A 24867-nucleotide genomic window follows, 5' to 3' on the forward strand; every position below is an offset into this window, starting at 1 on the left:
CCATCTTCAGACTGGTTAGACCATAGAAGATAAGAGAGAAACTGTCTATGTGCCTTTCTGGGAAATGCAGAGAAAAAAAGTCTCATCTACATAAGGAGTTGAGGGACTCCTGTGACTCTCAACCTAGCTGGCCATTGACAAAAGCCCATGTGCCAACTCCTATCCATGTGGTCTAATCCAACAACCTCCTTGTGGGTCTAATGCCAAAAAGACAAGCTCAAATTCTAGAAAAGACTGTTGTTGTCCAATAATTTGCCTTTGAGGAAAAATTATCAGAAACAGAAACTTCACTTCCTTCTCTGGTGAAATTTTCTTCACTGTTATGTGAGTAGATTCACTTCTTCAAATGCATGAGTTTATTTATTTTTTAACCAAAACAGTTCATATTTTTTTCATAGTATCTGAAAAAAAATGTCCAGAACAGCAACGGATTTACTTATAAAATTCTCATTAGCTGAAAAGAAAGAAATGTAAGATAATTATTATGCTATATACCCTCACTCAGATGCAATGACGATTGACCAACATTCACACTTTGGTGGACAAGCTCTTGATTCTTTGGAACAACGCAAAATCACTTCCTGTGTTACAAACTGGTCTCATGTACAGCTTGAAAAGGAGTGCTGGTGCTGTGTTTTGTTTATGGATTGCTCATCAGGTTGCCCTCATCAGGTGTGCACACATCATTTAGTGCATTCCCAGGAAATGATCTGGATGTTTCTTCATCTGTTCTGTGGTGGTTGTGCTGATGTTTGAGAACTGTCGTGTGTTTATGTGCATTTAAACCAGCTCTTTTTTTTTCCCCTTAGCCACTGTATTTCAATGTACTTGTCAAATGAGTAGGTTAGTCCATGGTAATTGTAACGTATTATTTTTTACTAGTGTACCTATCATTTGTATTGCACTTTTTATAGTTGTTTAACAAGTGTGAAACGGCAAAAAAAAAAAAATTACCTCATTCCATTTCAACAGTGTGATTCTGTGTATGCCATTACCATAAAACTCACTGTTCCCCTCACGTGCTGTTTGTTTTGGTAATATTTCAACTCATTACACAAACAAGTTCCAGACAATGCTGAAGCAAAATTGCTTTCCAGGGAGATAACTTCAGTACACGTATGAGATCTGAGACAGAACATGGTTGATTGTGGGAGAAAATGGCAATAGCCGTTCAAAACACATTCAAAAGTTTGATTTAATTGATAAAAAAGGTGTCACTGAAGACCTAAAGGCCACCATCTATATATATATATATATCCATCGCTCAACACGTCTGAAAAATTAAGTATGATATGATAGCTCATGACAGTTAATGACAAAAAACATATGTGAGAAACAAAACTACTATGAGGTAGAACACCATTTAATTCAAGTGATTAGAACCAAGTAAAATATTTTAATTGATACTGCTTGGTCACCACCTCCTATGGGCTTCGTGAATTTGCTACCTGCAGTCCCAATGAAATGCTAGAATATTTTGCATATGAAAAAACACTAACCACCAAAACAATAAGAGAATGGAGAGAAAAAGTTAAAACTACTTCCCTATCAGAAACAGCTGAATTTGCATTCTGTGCATAACATAAGATGATATTAACATCAGACCAGTCTATCTGATATCAAAATTCCTGATCAAAAATAGCAACTTTTCTTAGTAAACTGAACTGTGCAGCTCTGAAGTATTTCAAGTTTTGGAGTTTTTTTTTTATGAGAGGGCTATATGTAAATAAATGGCACTCCCCAAGATGAGTGAAGTAGCTATTGCATTTGATAGATAATTCTGCGTAGTTGTGATAAATACTTAGTAAGAAAGGAAATACTGTTCAACCAGTGGCCTGTGCCTGTGATACAGGCTGGCTCGGAGCCTGCTTCTTCCGAGCCACAGCCATGCGCAAGGCCTGAAGAATCATATTCTCATTGTTCAAGATGTTGTAAGTAGTCAGCTTCTGGAGTTTGTTGAAATCTTCTGCTTTCAGCGACACCTCTCTTGTAGAATATGGAGAGCAGAAACTGGAGAGATCAACCTTGCCCTGTTCCATTTCCGCAGCACCGCGAGACATGCCTGTCAGAGGAAAAAGAGGAGTTTGTACAGTCCCAGGAAATTACAGTCCTCTGATAGACTATGTCAACAATAATTTAGAGAGATTGCAGGTGTGATTGCAAGCACAAGTGCAGTGCTCTGATCTCTGAGAAATGTACTTCTGAACAAAGTCTTTTTGGAATTCAAGAACAAGTGTCACTAGACATCATTCCATTGCAACTAGTACCTTCTACTGGTCGACTCATAGCATGCCATCTTATGAGGGTCATTCAGAGTCTTACTCCATGGGTCCCAAATAGAATACATACTAACGGTAGAAGGAATTAAGAGATGTACAGCATAGAATAAGGCAGAACATCTGTTGCCTTGGAAATCATAATAAAAATATTGGCAGTGTCTAAAACACTGGCCCAAAAGGACACCTTGACTGCATTTAACAAGTCTTAGTTTACATCCTATTGCTTTCATTTCTCAACACATACAAGAAATGCATTAAACAACCCAAAAGAAAGCACAGTGGTCCTCCTCAATAACATTCTGTACTGTAAAAGTAGTTCTTCCTAGATCTGACTGTTATAAAATATATTATTTGAAAACTGCGCTTTGTTCTTCACTGTAAAGTAAAATTCTGGAGACCACAAGAAGAAATAAGTTCCTATCCCTCTACTTGAGGAATGCATTTCTTCTTTCTCTGAACTGCACCAAGTCTCCAACTGAAATTATACACAAGATTTCACAAGTAGTTAGTGTCATCCCATTATGCAGTGTATTCACTAGTAGGAACAAGCAAGCAAAGGATTTTTGTATTGGGATAAAGAAGAAACACTCAAGGTCAAAACACTCACTGTGTCCATAAAATAGCTAGATAATATTAACTTACCAGGTGCTACATATCTTTGGAAAGTGTCATTCACTAGTGGAAAGTAAAGCAGGAGAGGAGCTCCAGGGGTGTCTGCACCATCGAACACATAGCACTCTTTCAGGTTCTTCTCATCATCCTTCAGCCCAAAGTTGGGAAATGGAATTCCCTGCTCTGAGAAGTAACTGCAAGCCTGCTTTAGAGGCTGGTCATTGCCCAATAGCAGCAGGATAAAAAATGGAAAACATACACAAGATCAGGTTGTTTTGTAGCCCTGTAATTCATGTTAAGTTGCACAAGATGACTCAATAGTACTGTAAAATTGAAGATAATGTGAGCACATGCAATCCCTAATTCTCCTGTCGCCAGAGGAGTTATTTGAAAATAGAGTTGAAATAAAATACCTGGTATTAAGATGGCAAAGAGGGTTTAAATTTGTGCCAAGGCACATTTCTAAAATTGAAGTATAACTCAGGAAGAAGGCAAGTAATTTCAAAGATTGTCAGCATCATTAATTAAAGGAGAATTAAACTAGAATTTTTTTATTTTTATTTTTTAATCTGCACACAACTAAATTTGCAATCCTAAATTTGCTGTCAAAGACAGATTCACAGCCACACTATCTGTTTATGTAGCAGTGGTAACTTGTGAGTAGACTTAAGTGGGTTGTTTTGAAACCAAATTCCCATTTTAGACTTCAAGTTTTAGAAATAATGTGAAATTTCTAGCATTTTATGAGTATTAAATCTGAAAATACAAAACTAAATCACAAAGCTCATTTGTGATGGTCAAGCTTTGTTAAATTACTTAACAATGCATTGAAATAACACCTCAGTTTGTTTGAATTAAATATTTCTGAAGGACTTGAGATTACTAGAAAGAAATGTCAGTACAAGTAACTGACATTTTTTTCATCTGGCATTGCAGTGTAGGAACAGCTTTAAAGTATCATCCACTTGAAATCAATGACAGAACCTTAATGAGTGAACTTTGTGTTTTCTGTGGTGCACTTCGGGGGCAGGTTTACATTTATAAGCATGCATTTGGAATTCTAAGTCTGTCTTTTTATGTGGAGAATATCACTTTTGAAAACTATATAACCATTTTATAATCAGACTTCAGCAAATACAGTAAGTGCATTTGATACCTTTCTTCAAGATAACCACATTAAGAGAAAAAATGCATTCATTGAAAAAAATGAAAATAAAGACAAAAATTATTCACTTGCCATCTTTTTCTTGGACAGATAAGAAAGACTGTCTAATAAAAATACAAATTGTATGTATTTAAGGAAGACGCAAAATAAATTCTGCATCTGAATTAGAGAAGCTTTTCCAACCATATTTGTGCTATAAATCTTACAGACACTTGTAATGGAAGTTGCAGCACAACCATAATAACTTCATTGTGCCACTCTGTACGTTATTGGTGAAGCAGAGAGCTCTGACTATTCTTCTTAGGGCTTTTTCAAAGGTGATTTTAGAAAAAAGCTGATATACTCTTCCCTCTGAGAATTTCTGCTCTTCTTTTAAGGTTGGGAAACACTTTTATCAACTTCCACTAATAACATTTTATAGACACTTGTCCAAGAGTCGAAGAAAGCAAACAAACAAAAAACCATCATTAAACAATGACATTTTTTACTTCTCACCAAGGTCTGCGATCCACCAGTGTAATTTAAGTGTATGATGACATCCACTTTCCTCTCCGGTCTCATAAGGGGTGGACAGCTAGTTTCAAAAAAGAAAGCTGCATCCACCAACTCCAAGTGCTCTGAGTGGCCTCTCAGATCATTAGGAGAGGAGTCCAGCAAAGTGTCTAAAGAATAAAAATTTGGAGCTATTAGTAAGCTGCAGAAAAACATCAGTGAAGTTAGAAAACAAAAGGATGGCAAGCTCCTCTCCCACTTACAGATTTTTCCTTTGCTTTTGGATGTCATGCAGCAATCCTAAAGCTTTCTTCAGCCTCTCCACTCACATTCTTGTCAGTCTTTCCAAACCCATGAGCTGCACAAAACCTATGGCAGGTTTTCTGTACACGCAAAACCCATCTCCAGTTATTTTATTCCCAATAAGGACTGTCTCTACTGAACACCCCCAAAATGCAATAGTTGTGATATTGGAAGCGATGCATGAGCAGGAGTGTTGTCTATACCTTTCCATTTTGCAAACTGTTCGTGCTGGATGTACTCATTGTGCATCTGGAAGCCCCTCAGGAAGTTGTGGTACTTGGAAACAGCAGGGCGGTCCGTCAGAATATCCCGCAGAGTCGTGGAGAGGCCACTTGTAGGAGTGAACATGCACGTAGCCATCTCATAGGGCTTCTCGGGCAAGTCTGGTTGTTCCTCTAGAGGTACATGACATAAATTACACGCAGTTGAATTATAGTCACATATATATGATCAGGAACAAAGAGGAGGAAGAATCAGTGACAGAAATGTCACCCAAATCTGTTCACTATGAAATCACTGACTTCGCTTGAATTTTAACATGAAGGTGCCCATGGATATTTTTAAGGAATGGTCATTTACTACAGAGCTGTCCTTCTCAGCTGGTGTTATGCATCCCCCCACTCTTCCCCCCCCCACTCTGTTGACTTCCTTGGACCTCTACTAAATCTAGCAGATCAGCCAGATTTTGAGGGAAAGATGCACAATTTAGGGGGAATGAACTTGAAAAAAAAAAAAAATTGCCTTAGCAGAAATAATTCTTTGCAAGTCTTTTAACTCAGCACATCAGAGAACACCTCATATAATCATCCCTAACTTCTTTCTATCAAGGCCTGTCTGACGGTGCCTTGTCTTCCGATATAAATCTCCCCAATGCCAGTCTCAGATTAAGCAAAGCATTGGCTATCAGTAACATCAAATCATTTCATATTCCCGGTATCTCCACTACTTTGAGATCAAGAGCACCAGAAAACAGAGAAATATGAGTGCAATTATTTTATCATAGGGGCCTGGAAGAGGAAGGCCGTAAGTCAAAAGGTACTGAGGATTTACCTATTTCAGTCACTTTGTCTTGGGTCCATCTGTGCCAGAAGTCCTCTGAATTGTCCGCTGCATGCCAGGCATCCAGGAGGTTTTTGGAGAAGATACTACTCCACATTCCTAGGAAGTGAGAGAGGTATAATAGGGCCCAGACATCTACTTCAGTGCTAAACTTGACTCATAATGCAAACTTATTTCAGAAGAAATGTCAACATTCTTCTCCTACCACCATGTTTTATTTAGAACAACATATATTTGTAGGCAAAGACAAATTTTGCATTGCTCTTTTCTCTTTCCATAAAGGATTATTTTCAGCCAGCTTCTTCACTGATTCCCATCATTCTTATTCTATTTATTTCTTATCACTGTTTCCTTCAGCTTCTGCCAAGTCACATAGGCTTGCAACTTTTGAAATGCTTTTCAAGCTAAGGGAAAATGATATTTTAAAAGCACTTGCAAAGGTATATGACAATTTTTTAATTTTTTTTTAGTTTAATTTTCTTAGTCTCAGTGACAAAAACATGGGTACGTGTGCGAATGTCAGGAAACGTACTGAATCGAAGTGACCAAGACATTGGCCCCTCTCTGATGTGACCCAGTGCCTCTGCTACTACATGCAAAACAGCTTGCTGGGGACTAATTTCCCAAATCATGGGTGTTTGTATTAAATTCTTGCCACTTCCCCAGGCTGGTAAATCACCTTGCATGAAGCAGATTCGGGACTCGGGGAGCTTCTTCATCAAGCGACCCATGAAGAACTCACTGCCAAAATCCTCTGCACGAATGAAGGCGCCATACTTCAAGAAGCCCACCTCGTAGGGTGTGAACTCTACCCACTCTGACAACACACATACCAACAGCGTTAGCTCCACCAGCCCAGAGGACATAATGTTGTTAAAAGCAGCAACATGAGCAGACACGGAGTGAAACTTCAGTGCTATTGGAGGTAGGCTGATTTAGAATAAGCCCAAAGCAAACCCTGCTTACCACTGCCTCTCAGATCCAGCAGGCAACTGAAACAGCAATCACAGTTTTCAGAAGGTTGGAAAAGAATTATCTAGGAGGTGAGGGAAATTTCAAGCTATTCTTTCGAAAGTGGGGTGTTTTCTTATGGAAGGAGGACTAGAATGTGGTTTTGTTATCTATTGCATTTATTAACCTTTAGTCAACTATGAAAAATGCTCATTAAGTGAATTTAAAAGTTTCTGAGAACCACTTTCCTTAAGAATTGATAGTATTTTCAAGGCAGTGTCATGGATCTAGGCTGTACTGGTCACCTGAAGGTAATATCTAAATATGCACATTTACATGCCAGGAGATTTTACAAAATGTTAAACTGCTGCTTTGTATCCTGTGGTTCCCCAGCTATTGTTTACATTCTCTGAACAGGACTTCTGGCTTGGAGGAAGAATTTAAAACTGTTTGTCATTATTCACAGTATCTATACATACACTGTAAAAATGAATGCCTTTTCCTAGAAATGGAACATCATTACCTCTAAAATCTTTGGTAGTAACTTTATCCTTGACATTCAGGGCAAGGTAGATGGGCAGTGGGTTCTGGCCCTGGTTCACTGCTCGACGTTGATCAGAAAGCCTGTGGTAGCATTTCTGGATATTAAAAATAATAATTTTAAAAAGGTTAGCTAATAATCCATTCCATAAAGACCTCAGCTTATAATATCTGAATAACAGAATGTTATTTATCTTAATTTCCAACTAGAGTTATTTCCACATCACCAATAAAGGGGGCAAGAAAAACACTGTGAGAGAGAGAATAACTCTAGTTATGAGAACCAGCCATGTCATACATTCAGTGTATGACACCAGGAATAAGATGCTTTAAATGCTATTCTAGCTTTATATTGTTAAATATATGAGAGGGAGAATGACAAACAAACAACAGATCTGGCTAATTCTGTTATTATCATATCTTTCATCTGTTTAACATAAGAATTCACGAAGAATTACTGACACTTCTAGCCAAAAACAGTCATGAAACATATTGGAAGATGCCATCCACAGAGGAAAAATCCTTGAGCTGTTCAATACTAATAGCTTATCTTTTACATGAAATTGATATATTGAGTATACTTCAGCCAAATGAAATTCTAGCAACTAGCTAGCAGTGAAGCCAGAAATATAATGTGAAATACGATATGAAGCAAAAATATTTATGGGCTTTTTTCTTTTTTCCTGCTTCACCTGGACAAAATATAAACAACATTTACAGGATTTTAAAATAAAACAGTTTTTTCTTCAGCTGACATCAGTCTGTCAGTTTACGTGGAAAATTTTGCTTAACAGAATTTGGAAGGGGCAGTCTTGAGAGATCAAATTCAAAACAGCTGAAAACACCTGCAGAATCACTATTCCTGCAACAGATCTACACAGTTTCTCAGTGCTAATTCACAAAGTGCAGTAACTACGTAAGGAGTACACCTGCAGTATGTACAATATATGATTACAGCTTGCGTAATATAGCAAACATTACAGCAGTGGAAACATAAAAACATGAAGCTGTAAAAAATACTTCAGAATTTCAAAAAATTCTTGGACAGCTACAAAGTTTAATTAGCATGCCAGTTACTTTAGAACTAGTCTCAGTGTTTCTACATTATATTCAGTCCCATTGTAGGCTTCACTGTAGACATGCACTGCATCCCCAAGATATTACAGCAGTAAGTGGTGTTCTGCCTGCATACCAAGTATAGCGTTACTGGCCAGGTACCTTTTCCTAGGATTTTAATTACTTGTAATGGTCACAAAGATCAGGTAACCGACTTTATGAGAAGATAGCTGTGTAGACATTACCCCATCATTTAACATCGATTCAATCATAAGTCCCCACAGATCAATAAAAGATGTTTTATGTCCTGCTTGGGTCCTTTGACTCAGCTCTTTGTAATAATTCCTCAGACTTCTCAAGCAAAAAGCACCCATCTTGCACTTGGCTGCTTGCTTCCGAGCTTCAATAATTATTTCTCCGAGATCCTTGTGTGACCACTCAGCATCTTCATACAGTTTTGTCATGGTCCTGCAAACAGGAAACAGGATGGGGAGGTGCAAAAAAAGAAGATGAAGTTTTTAGAACTGAGAGGATATACTTTGGGCATGTCTTACTGTACTAGCTTTAGGTCACTCTTCTATTTCGAGCGTGCTTGGAACAGAAATGCAAGTCTATAGATAATCACTTGCTCTGAATCCTATTCAGGCAGCTCCATCAGCTCTCTATGCTGTTTTATCCAACAGTAATTAATTGTAAAGGATAATTTTGCATAGGATTAAGGATTTTTGCATTGCCATTAAAGTTTCAACTTTTAATTGGTGTTAAATTACTTCAGCAACACCAAAAAGTATGATGCACAACAAACATTTCTTGGGTGACTTCATTGTTCATAGACCAAAGAACAATAACTCAGTACCTTTTACCTTTTCTGAGATCTAAAGCCCAGACAAAGCAGGGTTTTGCTACACATAATAAGATCCAAACAATAGAATCAAAATGACTTCTCACCATGTTGTGCCAGATGAGCCACTGATGTATGAAACACAATTCAGAACACGCAACTTCTGAAGACCCAACATGCTGCCATACATTCCTGTCAGTGCTCTTATCCCACACCCTGCTGTTGTCACAGCCACTATAGGTACCTGCTCAACACAAAACACAGGCAGAAAAATGACATCAAGGGACATTTGCATCAAAAGAAGACAGTCATGTTAATGCAACACCAAGACACATAGAATCATAAAATCACTTAGGTTGGAAAAGACCATCAACCCAGCCCCATCATGTCAGCTGAAAATAGAGTATTTGCTCTTATTTGCAGTCTGTTGAGCTGTCCAGGCTCTGCAAACAGAGCCTAAGAGAAGCAGTTGCTGACAGAGGCCTTGCTCCTGTTGCCATTTCAAGACCTAAGGGAAAGAGAGAAATCCCCAAGCACTGCATTTCCTAGTTACCTCATGGTCTTGTAGGTCCTCTTCCAGATGAAGAACATCCTTCAGTGCAGCAGCAACCACCTTTCTCCGATTTTGCAGGAAGTTCTTTTCATCCGTGCACAGGTCAAAACCCAGACGGGCATCTAGGTTTCTTGGCATGAAGCACAAACCCTGGGTCCTGAGACCAGGGCACAAATATTACATGCTATTGCTTGCAGTAGTCATCCCAGTTGTGTTTATAGATTGGTACATGAACAGTAAAGGAATAAATGAGAAAGTGCAACAACACAGACAGAATTCTGCTAATTGCCTCTGCTTTTACTAAAAATGCAAATAGGAATAAAGACAGAACACTTCATACTGCCCTGGTGTTGTAATGAATTTCCTACAGCAAGCTTCTGTTTGTTTGCTCATATAATTGATTTTTCAATTTTCAGTACTGCCTACCATATGTGCCCGTAACAAGATAACCACCATCAGCAGGCACTGTAGCTAATTAGGGAAACAGCTTCCGTGCCTTGGATTTATTTTGTTTGTATTATATGGAAATATGATTTCTGTGTGGAGCTGCTCTCTCAATCCATGGGCATTACAGTGCACAGTTCTGAAACTCAAAGGGAAAGGGACTCCTGATTTAGTTATCCATCTCTGAAAAAGGAGAATCTTGCACACAAAAACAATCTCTGCTTGCAACTGAGCCTGCATGGCCCCCTGCTGATTTCAGATGTGTATGTGCAAGTGACTCCCAGTTACAGCATCAGGCCTTGCTGAAAACTTACTTACCATTCATTTGCTTTTGCATACAAGTCAATTGTCCTGTCCTGAAAATCACAATACAAACACTGTAAGCACATTCAGGTCATTAATCCTTCATCTTCCTCACCCTCACCATCTACAGGCTGTTTTACTGCATTTGCTGCAGGATCTGGCCAGCAATTGTCTGGGTTTTGGGATCAATAATGGGTTCCAGTGCAATCTGGGCTGGATAGAAATAGGGCCCCTCCACTTTGCATGGATGAACATTTAGTTTCCCTTTGTCTTCAAGGGAGCTCATTGAAAGAGAGGCACCTGAACCACAGGCATGTTTATGTTCTCTGTTTTACCTTCTGCTTTAGACTTCCCCTCTGCAAATTATCAGCCTTAAGCGTCTTATCTATTATTGTTAGCTCACACGCAGCATTGATGATTGTATTATATATGTCCTGGGGAAATCAGCTTAAGCTCAGAACAGAATTGAAAAGTGTGCCTGGAATTACATGCAGAACAATCAAAACCAACAAATAAACATTGCATAGCTACACAGTGAGCAACTGTTATTCTCACTTTACAAATGTAACATGTGTCTGACTGGAGCTGAATAACTGAAGAGTAAAATTCATGTCACCTACCAAACTGAGCATAAGTTGGACTGGATTTTATAAGAAATACTTGTTCTCACCTCTGCTATAGTTATTTTCTCTTGTATAGGAAGCAAGTTCAGGGGTAGAGTCACAGACTCATTCATATCCCTTTCATTTTGACTTGATACAGACTGAAAAGGAAAAAAAAAAAAGGTAAAAATGCAATAATAATAGTTACACAAGGGGAAAAAAAGCAGTCTCTCCAGCCTCACATTCACACACTTGCTTCTCATCCTCTGCCTACACAGATCTGCATGACACAGACCTCAGAGGTCCCCAAACAAACAGCATGTAGAATCATCTGCCCATTATGGCTGACCACGTACCCTGCTGAGCCGCCTGCGCTGTGGCAGTGACACAGTCAGTGCCGACTGATGGTGTTTGATGTAGTGGAACCTCGCTGGTGCGGCTGCACACAGGCATGATCTCAGCGTGTGGGTCTGCATCCCCTCATACGAGCCATCCACTGTCAGCGCAAATTTCCTCTCTGAAGAGATGGCAGAACAAACATCACATCCTCATGAACGGTCTTTGCTATCTTAAAGTTAATAATACCCAAAACAACTCTATTACTGTCTGTACTTCATAACTACAAGGAAACCTCCTTCATGTCGGGAATCTGATCCCCACCGGTAGTCAGGGGGATCAAAGGTTGTTTACGACTGCAAGTAAATTATGCTGAGAACTAAAAAGGAGTCTTTGATTTAAGTTTCTCAAAAAACATGTTTTCAGTGTGAAAGTATTAGGAGGTGTCAGAGCATGATGTTTTAAAAATTGCATAGGGCATACACAGGCCTACAAGCACAGGCTCAACACAGCAGTGATGTGCTGATTATAATGTGCAACAGGTACCCTTGGTAATATACTGTGCCTCTCATCTTTCACCTAGTGGCATATTTTGTATTGTTACACATAAACAAAATTCTTAAGTGTGAAATGTGAGGAAAGAATCCTAATGCTTATCTTTGCTTCTGAAGACAGGGAGATTTTGCTGTACTTCAGAGCTTAGAAAACTTCAATGCTGTACACAAACATATTGGAAAGTCATAGCCATCTGACAAGAGGTTATTACAGGGGAAAGTCTTCTTGCTGGAAAATCAGATCACAAACTCTTCACAGTGCACTCACTAGTTTTGACCAATTGCAGCCCACTCCAGAGGCCACTGATGTTGCTGAAATTTTGCCTTGCATCTTCAGTCATTTTAAACAGGGCAGTTCAGGGGTGAAATGCTGAGTGCTTTTACCATAACGCACTCTTCATAAATCAGCGAAGACTCACCTGTGCTATCCTTCCTCAGCCTGCCACCATTCACCTGCACATCCAGACAAGCAACTTCACGGGACTGGAAGAGACAGTGAGGGAAAAGGAAAAAGGTATTCACTACTGGCTGAGCTTAGCTTTAGCCAGACCCGTGGGTATATGCTTGATCTGTTCACCACCCCTACCAGGCCCAGGAGGGTGGCATTTGGCATCAGGATGAAGTGGGATGGGTGCCCCAGGGAGGATGCTCAGCCCAGCTGTAACCAGACAGAATGGAATAGATGGATGTCCACCTCACCATGCTCTGTTAGGGCCTGCCCACAGCTAATGCCTCCATACCAACCTATGAAGCAACTGCCCAGCACCATTAGCGTCAGCATAGCAGTAAACATGGCCCTACAGCAGGGAATGGGTTAGGAAATAAAAATTACCACTAAAACGCCATTAGTAACAATGTTTTCAGGAGGATCCGGACTGAAAGACAAAATGGAAAACAATCAGTTCACAACTAGCACTCTCCAAATTCTTCTTTTCCTTCATCATTATTTCTCTATCTTTAAAAACCTGTCTTTGGGCAGCCAACATGGGCACATTAAACTTTACCTGGGCATCAATCTAGTCTGCCTCTTACAAGCCTGAGTCTGAATGGTAAGCCTGGGCTGCTCTATTTGTGAAGAGCTGCTGAGTAGCAGAGCTCCTCATTACATCAGTTAGGATCATTTTCTGATGTAAATAAGTAAATTTACGGAAATGGCAGAATTACACTATTGCCTTGTGTTGTTCAGGCATAAACCTGGGGGACCACAGCTGAAAAGCTGGTGAATTCATCCAACATGCCATAATAAAAAAAGAAAAAAAAAAAAACCCTACAATTTACCTTAAAAATCAACAGCAGCACTAGGACTGATTTACTTGCCCATTTTCTCCATTAACTCTACAGTCAGCATAAAAACACAGTAAAAATATTTGTAGATCTATTTGCACTGTTAAAAACAAAAAGTGACGTTTTCCCACATTCTCACAACAAAGCAAGCGTCTGGGAACTGACAGTAAGGAGCAGAGCAGGTTTAAAACTTAAAATGTCCTGCTGCACTGAACGTCCCTGCAGCCTAGGGAGCATCAGCAACCAGGAACATCTCTGTGCTCCTGTCAGTGACAGTGCTCTAGTGTCTCAATATGCTCCGTGTTGATGCACACACATCACACACTGCCATGCACCTCTTTCTTAAATGTCATCATACACAAGCATTTCCTGAGCACCTGAAGTTCCCATCTGTTTTATTCAGACAATGACAGTGTTAGGGGGCTGCAAGTGTAAGCAGTATTTTGTACCAGAAACATTTCCTCTTTGAGTTCCTCTATTGTTCATCTATTTAAAACTTACCTACTCTCCATCGTGAATTCAACCTCCAGCTCCTCTTTTCCCTGAGAAATTAAGAAAAGACAGTCACTACATGATTCTCCTGTGCAGAAAGACACTCTGTAGGAATCTGTGCTCTTCAGCGAGCCAGCATCCACCTTTAGCTACTGCACGTGCAACAGATTTCATTTTCCTTGTGTGGCATCCATTATATTTAATGTTGCATACACTGAATTTTGTAGGAATTATATCAGCAGGCTTCCAGTTTACACCTTGTAGGCCAAACATGAACACATCTTACAGGACCTCTTGACAATTCCTCTGCCTTTCCATAGGCATACATTCATCCTCACTACTCACAGACCACCTGCAGTTCCTCTTCCCCTGCCAGAAACTCTCAGTGCTCCCCACTAACTCTCAGCATGAGAAATACTGAATTTCTTTGGTGCTTTTAAACCATCCTGTCCCTCTCCTAGCCTCACCCACAACCTGTATAAATGGGCCTGATTGCACACTAACATGGTGGCATACTAACATGTATAAAGCCCAGGGTGCTCTGGAAAATGAACTTTTGTTGGGTAGAGTCCAATTTCATGCTCAGTCTTCATCTTTTGCAATCCTCCTTTGCAGGTTTTGGTGCAACTCTATGTCCCTAATGGCCTTCTAGAGCCAGCATGAAGGAAGACAGTACAGAGAGCCTTTCCAAAATAGTTATCAAATCAAATCAGCACTCACACAAATGATGTATTTCCAGGCGTAAACATCATCATTAAAACCTTAGTATGAGATTGTCTCAACTTCATCAGAACCTTGAACTCCAACTGCAAAGGTCTGACTAAATCTCTCAACATTTTGACATCAAGTAGAGCTACCAAGCAAGTCTGATAACATTGCTATCTGCAAAAATAGCATCCCAGATTCACTGTAATTACAGGAAAAAGAGCCTTCAGCATTCCCTGAAACAGATGAATTTACTCCACTGGCTAAATGGACAGTAAAAAATATACCAAACAGATGAGAGAAAAGCTGAGAAAAACACATTCTCACCTAACCATGTTCTCTTAGTTTTGTCTTTGAAATTTATCCATACCTGTGGATTCAGCTGGAAACTCAGCTGAATGTTTTCTCCAAGCTGGATTTTGGAGACATCAAAGAAAACAGTGAGGAGATGGTCATCTTGAGTTACATTGTCCTCATCACAAACTTTCAGCTCCAGAATGTTCTGGAAATATGAAAAACAGATTGTGTAAAAGTTTTTATAGGAATAAGATAATACAGGTAGTTCTGTTTAGCTGGAAGAATTTGGGTAAGAACTTCCAGAATGAATGCAAAGGAAACAGTGTTTTACAGTTTTACAGTTCGTCTCTACAGGCTCTACTCACAATTCAGGAACAATCTAATTCATGTATTGAAAGCTAAGTAACTACAAGGCAGTGTGAGTGATTCATAAGAAAGAACACTTAAGAAGACACACAGTATGTGCGGCTATGGTTCTATTTAAGAAGGCATCTGGGCTTCTATCTTCAGCCTAATAATCAGGAGACGGCTAGAGAGTAAGTGCTAACACAGCACATTTCCTACCTTAACCTGGCTCTGAATCATAAAGTGGAAGGTCTCATTCCATGTTGGGTTCTTGGTGTTAGGAATTGTTTTGGTTCGGAAATTCTGCACCGAGGCTGTTGGCAGTCTCAGGCTCACATAGCAATCCGACTGGGTTACTGTGGAAGAAAGTATGAAAGTAACAGATCAGTAAGCCACATTTAGCACCCCATGAAGTGTTGCACTGATTGAATTTTTGAGTTCACAAGGCAGACTGCAAGCTGGGAGGCCAGATAAGATGTCATTAAGTCAGTACTATATGACCAAAGGTAATAGTGGAGAGAGTAGTAACAGCATTTGCAACACAACGGGCAGGTGAAATCCTGTCCGTGCTTTCCAGCACAAAGTGAGGTGACGTTAATACTTTGCACAAGATTGCATTGTTCTTGCCTTGTTTTTTTTAATCAAGGTCATAAAATTTGGCTATGAATTTCTGTGTGCCCAGGTATTAAGGAAGGCAGCTTTAGGGTTTTAAATTCCCTTTTCCAGTTGAAATGCTCAGCTGTAGCATTTGGCTTCCCACGTGAGCTACTTTGTAAGCGAGAGATGTTTGGGACCAAAGTTTTGGTATGAAGCAGTGGTTAGCAGCTATCTACAGTGCTTTGATCATCATTTCTGCCTGGAATGCTTTTTTGTCATGATCATTAAGTAGTAAAAAGTAAATGAGAATCGTGAGATTTACAATCCTTTGGATCCATGCGCCGAAGTCAAGGATGACCACCCTACAGAACACAGTTTATTAATTAGGAGCAACAAACCACATAAACGCCAAAGATAGCATGGGCACAGTATTGCCCACAGATGTCAATCTCATCATTAGCATTATATTTTCTCTATTTTTAATGCCACCTACTCAAGCATTCCTTGAACCACACAGCAGACACACCCTCATCTGACTACATTTAGTATTGTCCCATTTAGTTTTACCAGTAGACTTGACTTTTGGGAAATGCAGAGTCATTGACATGGCCCTTAGCGATGTGTAACTGAAGAATTAGTCAACTCTTTTTCTTTTTTTTCTTTTTTTTGGGGGGGAGGGGGAGAGGCAGAATGACTGCCCTGAGATTTAAGTCATTTTTGTCTAAGAAACTGACAGAAAAAAGAGTAACTTTGATTAAAATTGTTCTGGTATATTAAATATATATATATATGTATATATGTATATATATAATTATAAACATACCAAAACACAGGGAGATCACACACATTCATAAAGAGTCCTAATAGCTCCCAAACTTACATGTATCATGTATATACGGGAAATCATCATATGAAAATCTTTTTTTGATTGACTTTGATTCTTTTTTTTTTTTCTCCACATTGAGATTAGCGCACTCCCATCAGATCTCAGAGGATCAGAAGGATCCACTCAAGTTTGTGAGTAACCTTGATACTGTGCTTGATACACTCTATGTACAAATAGATGTGAGGACTGACACTCCACTCTGTCCATCATTGGTGCAGCAGAAAACTACACTGCCTTATATTGAGAGTCTTTTCATTTATACATACAAGGCTCTCTTTAGCAGGCACGTGTGTACAAATCCTCATTATTCTAGTACGTAGGTAGTGTTTAAGTATAAACACCACCTGACTACAGAAGGGCAACAGCAGTGATGATGCTCATATGACGTACACAGCAGAACTTCCCAGCAGCAACTGGTGTCCCTCCCCTCGACCATGACACATGAGCAGCTGTTGAAATGTACTTGAGGTGACAGCTGTAGTACAACGTGGGGCAATATCCTGCCAGAAGCAGGTGTGGCAGCAGGTGCTTATGAAAGTACAGTCTTTATGCCATTATTACACTACGTTTCTAATTATCTTCCAGGATAGCTGCAGGACTGGATCCTAATTGCACTTTGCCATTAGAAAGCATTACAGCTGCATGACCCATGCTAAAAAACACCATGGTCCCAGTACCATGCTGCAGCTCAGACAACAGCAGGGCACCAGCTGTTCTGGCTAAAATACGTAGTTTATCCTATTTTTGATATTAACAGATACAACTTCCAGCCTTCACGAACAGCAATCTGGGCATCCTCCTCCTCTTGGACTGCCTGTAAGCACACAAATGGAGGCCAACTCTAGGGGAAAGGTTTTCTTATGGCTCTCAAAGTATAGTTTTTTTTATTGTGCTGAAAACAAGAATGTGGTCTCAAATATTGATCTGTTTGCCCAAATCATTACCGTGGTCACGGATGTCCTTCATTTGGACCATCTCATGAAATACAGACTATCACCACCTGCAAAGAAATGCATTTTTGCTCTTCATCCAACACTGGGGATCTGAGTAGAGATATGGCTGTGGATGGGTAGATTAACAGTGCCGTTTTCTAAAATGCAAATTATTAGATCATTTAGATCACTGAGGGTTTTTTGCTTTGTCTGGTTTTGTGTTGTTGCTTCTTTTTAATAAGAAGGACATGGGCTGCTTCTGTGGAAATAAATGCCTTTGTTTCCAAGGCCCTATACATTATAACTGTCATAATTCAGACAGGCCTGGGAGAGCGTTTCCTTCCTCCAGGCAATTTTTAATGTTAATCTCCATCACCTATAACTAAACTTCAATAAAAAGCTTTCTCACACATTCACACCTTGGCCTTCACATAGGGTGGCACACTGTAAAGAAAGCTGTATTGCTATTGTCATTCACACCCATTACTTGCTGAGATTCTACCAAATAACAACCTCACTATTTTTCTCTATTTTTTTCCTTATCCACATCCTCTTATTATTAAGCAGGATTTCAAGCAGCATCTAGAACAATGGTACATAATGGCAACTGCTTAAATATCATGGTGAAGTAAGTAATAAATAACAATGAAATAATAATTTAGTGCAAGAACCAAACACCAGAGGAAGTCTGCGGTTTCCTGTAATAAGTATCAGATTGAACCACAGATCTTCAAACAATAAGATATTTCACCGGCTATATTTCATTTCAGGGTCTCAATGACCTTTCCCACAACTTGATTTCACATATAACAGAACTGCTACTGCAATGCTGTAAAATATGTTTTAAAATAAAAAATATAAACTATACTTCATAATCTTATAAAATATTCCATCCAAAATAACATAGGCCTTAAATTAAAAAAAATCCCAAACCTGATATTTTTCAAAACTGACAAGTCAAGTAATATATTAAAAAATAAAAGTCTGCTTTTCCCTCCCCACTTTTTCCACCAAGACATTCACAAAAGATCCTTATTTCACCAAGAAAATGCTGAAGAATTTACTTAGTTCTATAACAGCCAAGGTCCATTTAGCCCAGTGTCTTTCTGTATTTACTGGGGCTCTGGAATGCTTTCAGAAGCAGATAATGATGGCTTGGAAACATTCATCTCAGCATTTCTCTCCAGCTCCCTACTTTTAGCTTTTTGTTTAATACTCAACAGTTGTGTTTTGTTTGTTTTTATTTAATTCCTCTTAATGAATTTGCTTCTCTACAGGATCTTTTTCTTTAGTTCTTTTATCCCTTTTCTGGGAGAAGGATTTTTCATCCTGTTAGGAATGGAAATAAGTGCCAGAGAAGACCATGCCCCATATTTGACGGGCATTTAAGTGCATAAGAAAAGGGTAAAGATCACACAGCGCTCTCTGTCCTCACAGTTTTATTTTCAGAGACTTTCTAAGCCAACCTTTGCTGCTTTTTTTTTCTTCTTCTGTAAACATGGTTAATCTCTATCTTGAACCTACACAAACTTTTGAAATCCATGTACTTGAACAGGCTGAGCATGAAATTTGAAATTATGCACAGAGAAAGTCCTGTTTTTAAGGTTGGATTGGATTGATGCACATTCAAGTCTCACCCTATTGAGGAGTCAGGATGCAGACAAGGTACACCCCCAACTCTGGGAACTGGCAAGTGTTTGCTGGTCCAGGAATATTAATGACTCCAATGAGTCTGGTGGGGATGTGGGTGTTCTCAGTGGGAAGAGGAGATGTGCAAATCACAAACATGGCACCAAAGTCACAGAGGACATCAGTGATGCATGAATACCCAAATGGAAATCAGTGTTGATGTATTATTTACACATTGATGGATTAGTGGTAAAAAGAGATGAAATAGTATAAGATGTATTAAAAAAGACAAGGAGTTAAAAGATTGAAAGTAATTTAAATTCTCTTTGAAATTCCAGTAAAAGTCTTGTAATACCTGTTCTGTAGTTGACGCTATTGAAGTTTTGAGACTATTGTGATGGATTGGTTTTCCCATTTCCATTTACTGTCTAGAAGATGAAGCAGATAGAGCGATAATGAAATTAACTCATAGTACCCCAATACAAGAATGACTAAGCACTAGATGAGTATTAAACAAAGTGATGCTAAGACTGTACAGAAGTAGTGCAAAGAAGGATCTTCAGAGGAGAATATAACAAAATGGAATTAACTTCTTAAAAAAAGGATAAGCACGCCTGGAAGAAGCAGGAAGAGCTGATTTTAGATACTGAAATTGTTTAAGATGGCTGGGAAATAGGTGACACTTGCCATCCTGTTCTATTCAGAAAGGTTTTCAGCTATTAAAAAAAAAAAAAAGCTTGAAAAGCACTAATGAGAAAAAAAAAATCATTAAAAAAATGGTACAGTAAAGAAGTCAGCGTAGCTGGGGATGGAAGCTCACACGCTTTGGGGTTTCCTAAGTGTGTCAAACTAATCTCTAGGTGATTATAAATGTGACAGAAAAATATATTCCCCAGAGGTATACACAAAAAAGTAACTAAACATTGCAAAAGTGGTGCATTTTCCATCTTAAGACTCCCATTTATTTCTTCTCACAGAAAGCCACATAGTTACAAACAGGAAACTTGCGCTAGCTTTTCCATTGCTACTGACTATCCAGATGTGAAAGTCATTATTTAAAAAAATAAAATTGAATCACAGTGTTATTTGTTATGACGAAGAGTGTATAATTGAAATGTATGACTTTTACAAGTCTGACTGTATAGCAAACTACAGGCTGAAGTGGCTTGAAAGCAAAATTTTCAGATAAATTGGAAATAAGCAGATATCATCAAAACCAGACTCAGAAATCAAGTATATGCAAGGCAGTGTCATGACTGGTACAATTCTGTAATTCTGTAAAATACAAGGTCCTGGGTACAAAGCCTAGTATAGAGGAGAGGATGTGATTTTTGGCACTGGGCCCTGCACTCCAGGAGTGATAACAAAAGAAATCCTAGTCAAGAGAACTAATAAGCAGACACACATAATTCTCCTTTCATTGCCATCCTCTAAGCAGAGGCTGCAGTTCACTTAGACTCACAAAATGTCTTGCTCACAGGCTGGCATTATTTGGTAGATTCAGGCTGTGCATCTCCTAGCATGCCAGTATGGATACCAAAAGACTAACTGCCCTGCCTGACAGGAAAGGTGTTTATTTTATATCCAAACATTATTCCTAACTTCTCTTCTGTATCTTGGACAGTTCTTTCAGAGATTCTCTTTGCAAATGATGGAAATACCCAATTAACAAAGCATTCACCTTTACAAGCATGGTATTTATTTTGTCCGTGGCATTTTAGGCACGGGTTAGTCAGGGTTTGACTGACATGACCATTTCAAGCAGATAATAGCTTGGCAATATTGGTGGTGAAATGCTTGTTTCCCCGTTTTGCAGATGACATCCAGTACAAGTTTCGCAGTGTAATGCAAAATAACATCAGCTTGGAGAGCCTGTGCTGCTCCAGACCCCAGGGCATGCCCTGTAAACATCGCAGCCATCCAAACCTCTCCTTTGAGTAGAGGTAGGGACTGGATGAACTGCCTCATACCAGCAAGCTGAAATGTTCAACCAACTCAGTACCTGGCACTAAAAATTTCAACTGTTTGGAAGGAGAGCAGCAAAACGGGCAACTCCTTTCGGAGTCAAAATAGTTTGAAACCAGAAGCAAAATTTGTTGGTGGAGAGGAGGAAAAGGCAGAAAGTAAATTCAGTAAGATCACTATCATACAGATGACAGAACATGATAATCAGGGAATATATCTAAGGGCCCGATTTATCTCTCCTCTTTCTTTCCTTTCAGAGCCTTAGAGCCTTTGTTCTTTCAGTTTGGTTTTAGCTGTAACAAGAGATTTTGCTCCAGCCTTTAAATGAACTTCAGATCACCTTTCCACACATTAGAAATAAGTTAATACAGACTCTTCTTCCCCATACATTCAACAAGAATTTATCTTGCTTCTCTTCAGAAAAAAAAATAGAATGATAAACTGCTCTTCATACATGTTTGGGTTCTAAAGAACAATAGCAGTACTACAGAAAGGCCCAAACTTATCTTTTGTAGAGCTACAGACCTGCATCATTTTAACTCAACAAATTTAACTTGGTCTGGTTTATACAGAAACATTCCAGACTGAGACCTTCCTATCCATATAAGTGAATAAATGCAAGATAATCAGCCAGCTACTCAGAGTGGAAGTGGTTGTCTCACCTTCTTCTCTAGTGCTTTGCTGGTCAGATATTTGCAGAGCATTAATAAATGTTTATATACTTGTCAACTTCTGAACAGGTTGGAAAAATTACCAATAACAGAAACAGCTGTAGTGAAAGTCCTCTACTGTGGTTTGAAGCATCTATCTCCTATGGCTGAATCAAATGCAACAGACACAGAATGACAGAATCATATCGGCTGGACAAGATCCATTAAATAAAGATTAATCAGCACCTAACACAACAAGGTCCACCCCTAAACCATGTCCCTAAGCATTGCATCTACACAACTGCTAAATACATCCAGGGATAGTGACTCCACCACTTCCCCAGGCAATCTGTCACAATGTCTAACCACACTTTTCCATGAAAGATGAGTCCAATTAGAGATATCAAATATCCACTCTTGAACACATATAAAATATTCTGTGCAATGGATAGGTTGGACATTAGTGTAAGAAGCAACCATAGAAAGAAGTGCCCTCATCTAAATTTCTTCATACACTATTTCCTTCAAATAAATATTGTTACTTTTTTTCACAATTGAATCTACATTTAATGCATTCTGTGCAAACAGATATGAACCATACAGAGCTGATGGCTGGTCTTCAGTATTACGCTGACAGAAATCTAAGAATAAATAATGTGAACTATGCTACTTCATCTTCACCAACCACAGTCAAACATCTCTGCCTCTCTCCTTTTAGAAATGTTCTGTGATGTTTTCCACATTTCAAATAGCCTTACAAGCACATGCATACTCAATAGGTATATAAAGATACTCACACAAGTCTGCTTTCCTGGCATTTTTCATCCGTATGATTTTTACGGTGAGTAAGTTGCATGGAGAGGGTTCTGTCTATAGAAGAGCAGAGTACAAAATACACGGGATTATCACGTAGAGAGAAAGAACAGAAGCACAGTCAGATACAGTGTTGAATTAAATGTTTCAATATCAACCACAAAAAAATTTCTAGACCGAAGTTGTTCTTCCTTGTGCATCATCTTCTCTGTCCTCCCAGAAGGTTTACAGCCAGGTGTGGCCAAAGTCCCTAGATGTACACTCAAGCCACAGACCAAATCTCCATTGTCCTCCATTTTTCATTCTGAGGAAACTCATGGAACTCCTCAGATTGTAGTTGTTGACTTACTCTTACAACCCAACCACTGAAAAATAGTGAGCCTCACTGCGTTGTATTAATACAACTGATATACATCTTGGTCTGTGCAATGCAAAGTATGTTATAGAGATCTACTTTATTTCACAACAAATAGTGGTCAATCTAGCAAAGCAGGAATTAGTAATGATATCATGATGTTGTAACATTGCGTGTCAGCTGGTATATAGCTATATACCTCCACTGTTATGTTTAATATAGATCATCATTGGCTTTCAGAAAATGAGGACCTGAAAAATGTCTTCCAGGAACCCATTCCAAACTTCTCTGAAGGGGGCAGTAAAAGAAACAGTTCTGTAATTATTTCTCTCAGAATAATTCAGCTTATCCAAAACTCCTTTATGCAGTGACACAGGAAAGCATCATTGGAAATCCTAGGATACCACATATACCTAGGTGGTGATCAAAAGATATTTAACAAACCTGCCAGGCAACTGGCTTGATTTTGTCGAGCAAGGAGTGGACAAACACAATACTTAATGAAATGTATGGGGGGCTGAAGTTGCTCCCTAGATAATTCTCTTTTTTTAAAGGAATGAAAGGAGAAAAAACTCTGCAATTTAACACTCTGAACCAACCCAAGAAAACAAGCACCAACAGCAAAAAAATTGGAAGAAAAAAGACCATGTTTTTGTAACAAATTTATGGGAGAGCTCATGCACGCTACTCATTGAGCAGGGAGTATCAGTGCCACAAGTATGTAGATCCACATATAAAAATGAAAGCCTTCTGTGTCACCATCCATTCGCTAATGCCCACAGACTCCCACAATTTCTAGGAGAGCCCACATTTAACACCTTTCTGGCTTTTCCTCTGCGCTCATTCACATTAGTTACATCTCTATAGTTTTCATCAGTGGGTTGTTTTGCTAGATCCCACTGGATGAGAGTTAAAGACAGCAACAATATATAAATTGGGCATTTACAAAATATAGTACAAAAGTATGAAAGCCCTTGGATTCCTCAAAGCACAAATCAAAGTGAGCACAAAACCCAGATAGAAGCCACTCATTGCTGTCAGCCCAGGTGCTGAAGAAGGAATCTCAGAGCTGAACAATGCTCCTACACGAGGTCCCATCTGCCATTAACGTTGCCTGGACAGTGCATCCCAGAACCTCCTTTTCCCTTTCCTTACCTGACTTGTGCTGTAAAACACCCCCATCGTGGTCTCCTCTGCGTTCAAACCAGGTGTGAAATGCGGCAGTGAATGGGTACTGAGGAGCACCCAAAGCTTCTAGTGCTTTAAGCTGCCTGGAGCAGACAGGCAGGTGTGTGGATGCCTGACTCAGTTCCAGCCTCGCCCCAGCCACCAGCCTTGAGCAATCTCCAGCTCCTCCTCCTCACTGCTGGCAGGTGACACACAGATACCCCAGCAGGATACTCTTCCCAGCTGCAGTTAGAGTGGTGTCAACACCCAGCAGGGATCTTTCCTTTGTAGGTTTTAAGGAGGCTACACAGCTCTTGCATACCAGAGGGCTGTCAGAATGCATCCTCCTGTGCAAAATCACCTGCACCAACAAGGGTCCGTCCAGCTGCACATGGCTTCCTTGGCCCAGAACATCCAAACAAGTCATTAAGAATGCAAAAGAGTTTTTGTAGCTTTTTATTGCCTATGGGTGGGTATTTACTTAAAGACATATGAAAAAGATGATTTTTCATCCCTACCTCAGCTTCCATGGTGTTCTCAGGCAGTAAGCTGGTCTTTCAGCCAAGTAGTTACTGCAGTGAAAAATATTGCCAAAAAATTTCCAAATAGCTGTTAAGACTGCAAGAGAATTTCCATGTTAGAGGCAAAGCTTTAAAGGCT

At 39.3% G+C, this 24867-nt stretch overlaps 1 protein-coding gene across 1 annotated transcript; it reads right to left on the bottom strand.

Moving 5' to 3' along the window:
- Nucleotides 1-1823: 1823 nt before the first annotated feature.
- On the bottom strand, nt 1824-24222 carry LOC116229030 (cytosolic phospholipase A2 epsilon-like). Its single transcript, XM_031593236.2, has 20 exons — nt 24196-24222; nt 22670-22742; nt 15433-15569; nt 14942-15073; nt 13876-13916; nt 12923-12965; nt 12510-12573; nt 11557-11717; nt 11269-11361; nt 10614-10651; nt 9852-10008; nt 9406-9542; nt 8703-8925; nt 7385-7499; nt 6590-6727; nt 5902-6009; nt 5055-5246; nt 4552-4718; nt 2922-3105; nt 1824-2062 (listed from the first exon to the last, which is right to left on the bottom strand). The coding sequence occupies exons 1-20, from the start codon at nt 24220-24222 to the stop codon at nt 1824-1826; spliced, it is 2469 nt and encodes an 822-aa protein (XP_031449096.1).
- Nucleotides 24223-24867: the final 645 nt, after the last annotated feature.

This window comes from Phasianus colchicus, chromosome 5 (assembly GCF_987193195.1).
Source record: "Phasianus colchicus chromosome 5, bPhaCol1.hap1.1, whole genome shotgun sequence".
Lineage (NCBI taxonomy): Eukaryota > Metazoa > Chordata > Aves > Galliformes > Phasianidae > Phasianus > Phasianus colchicus.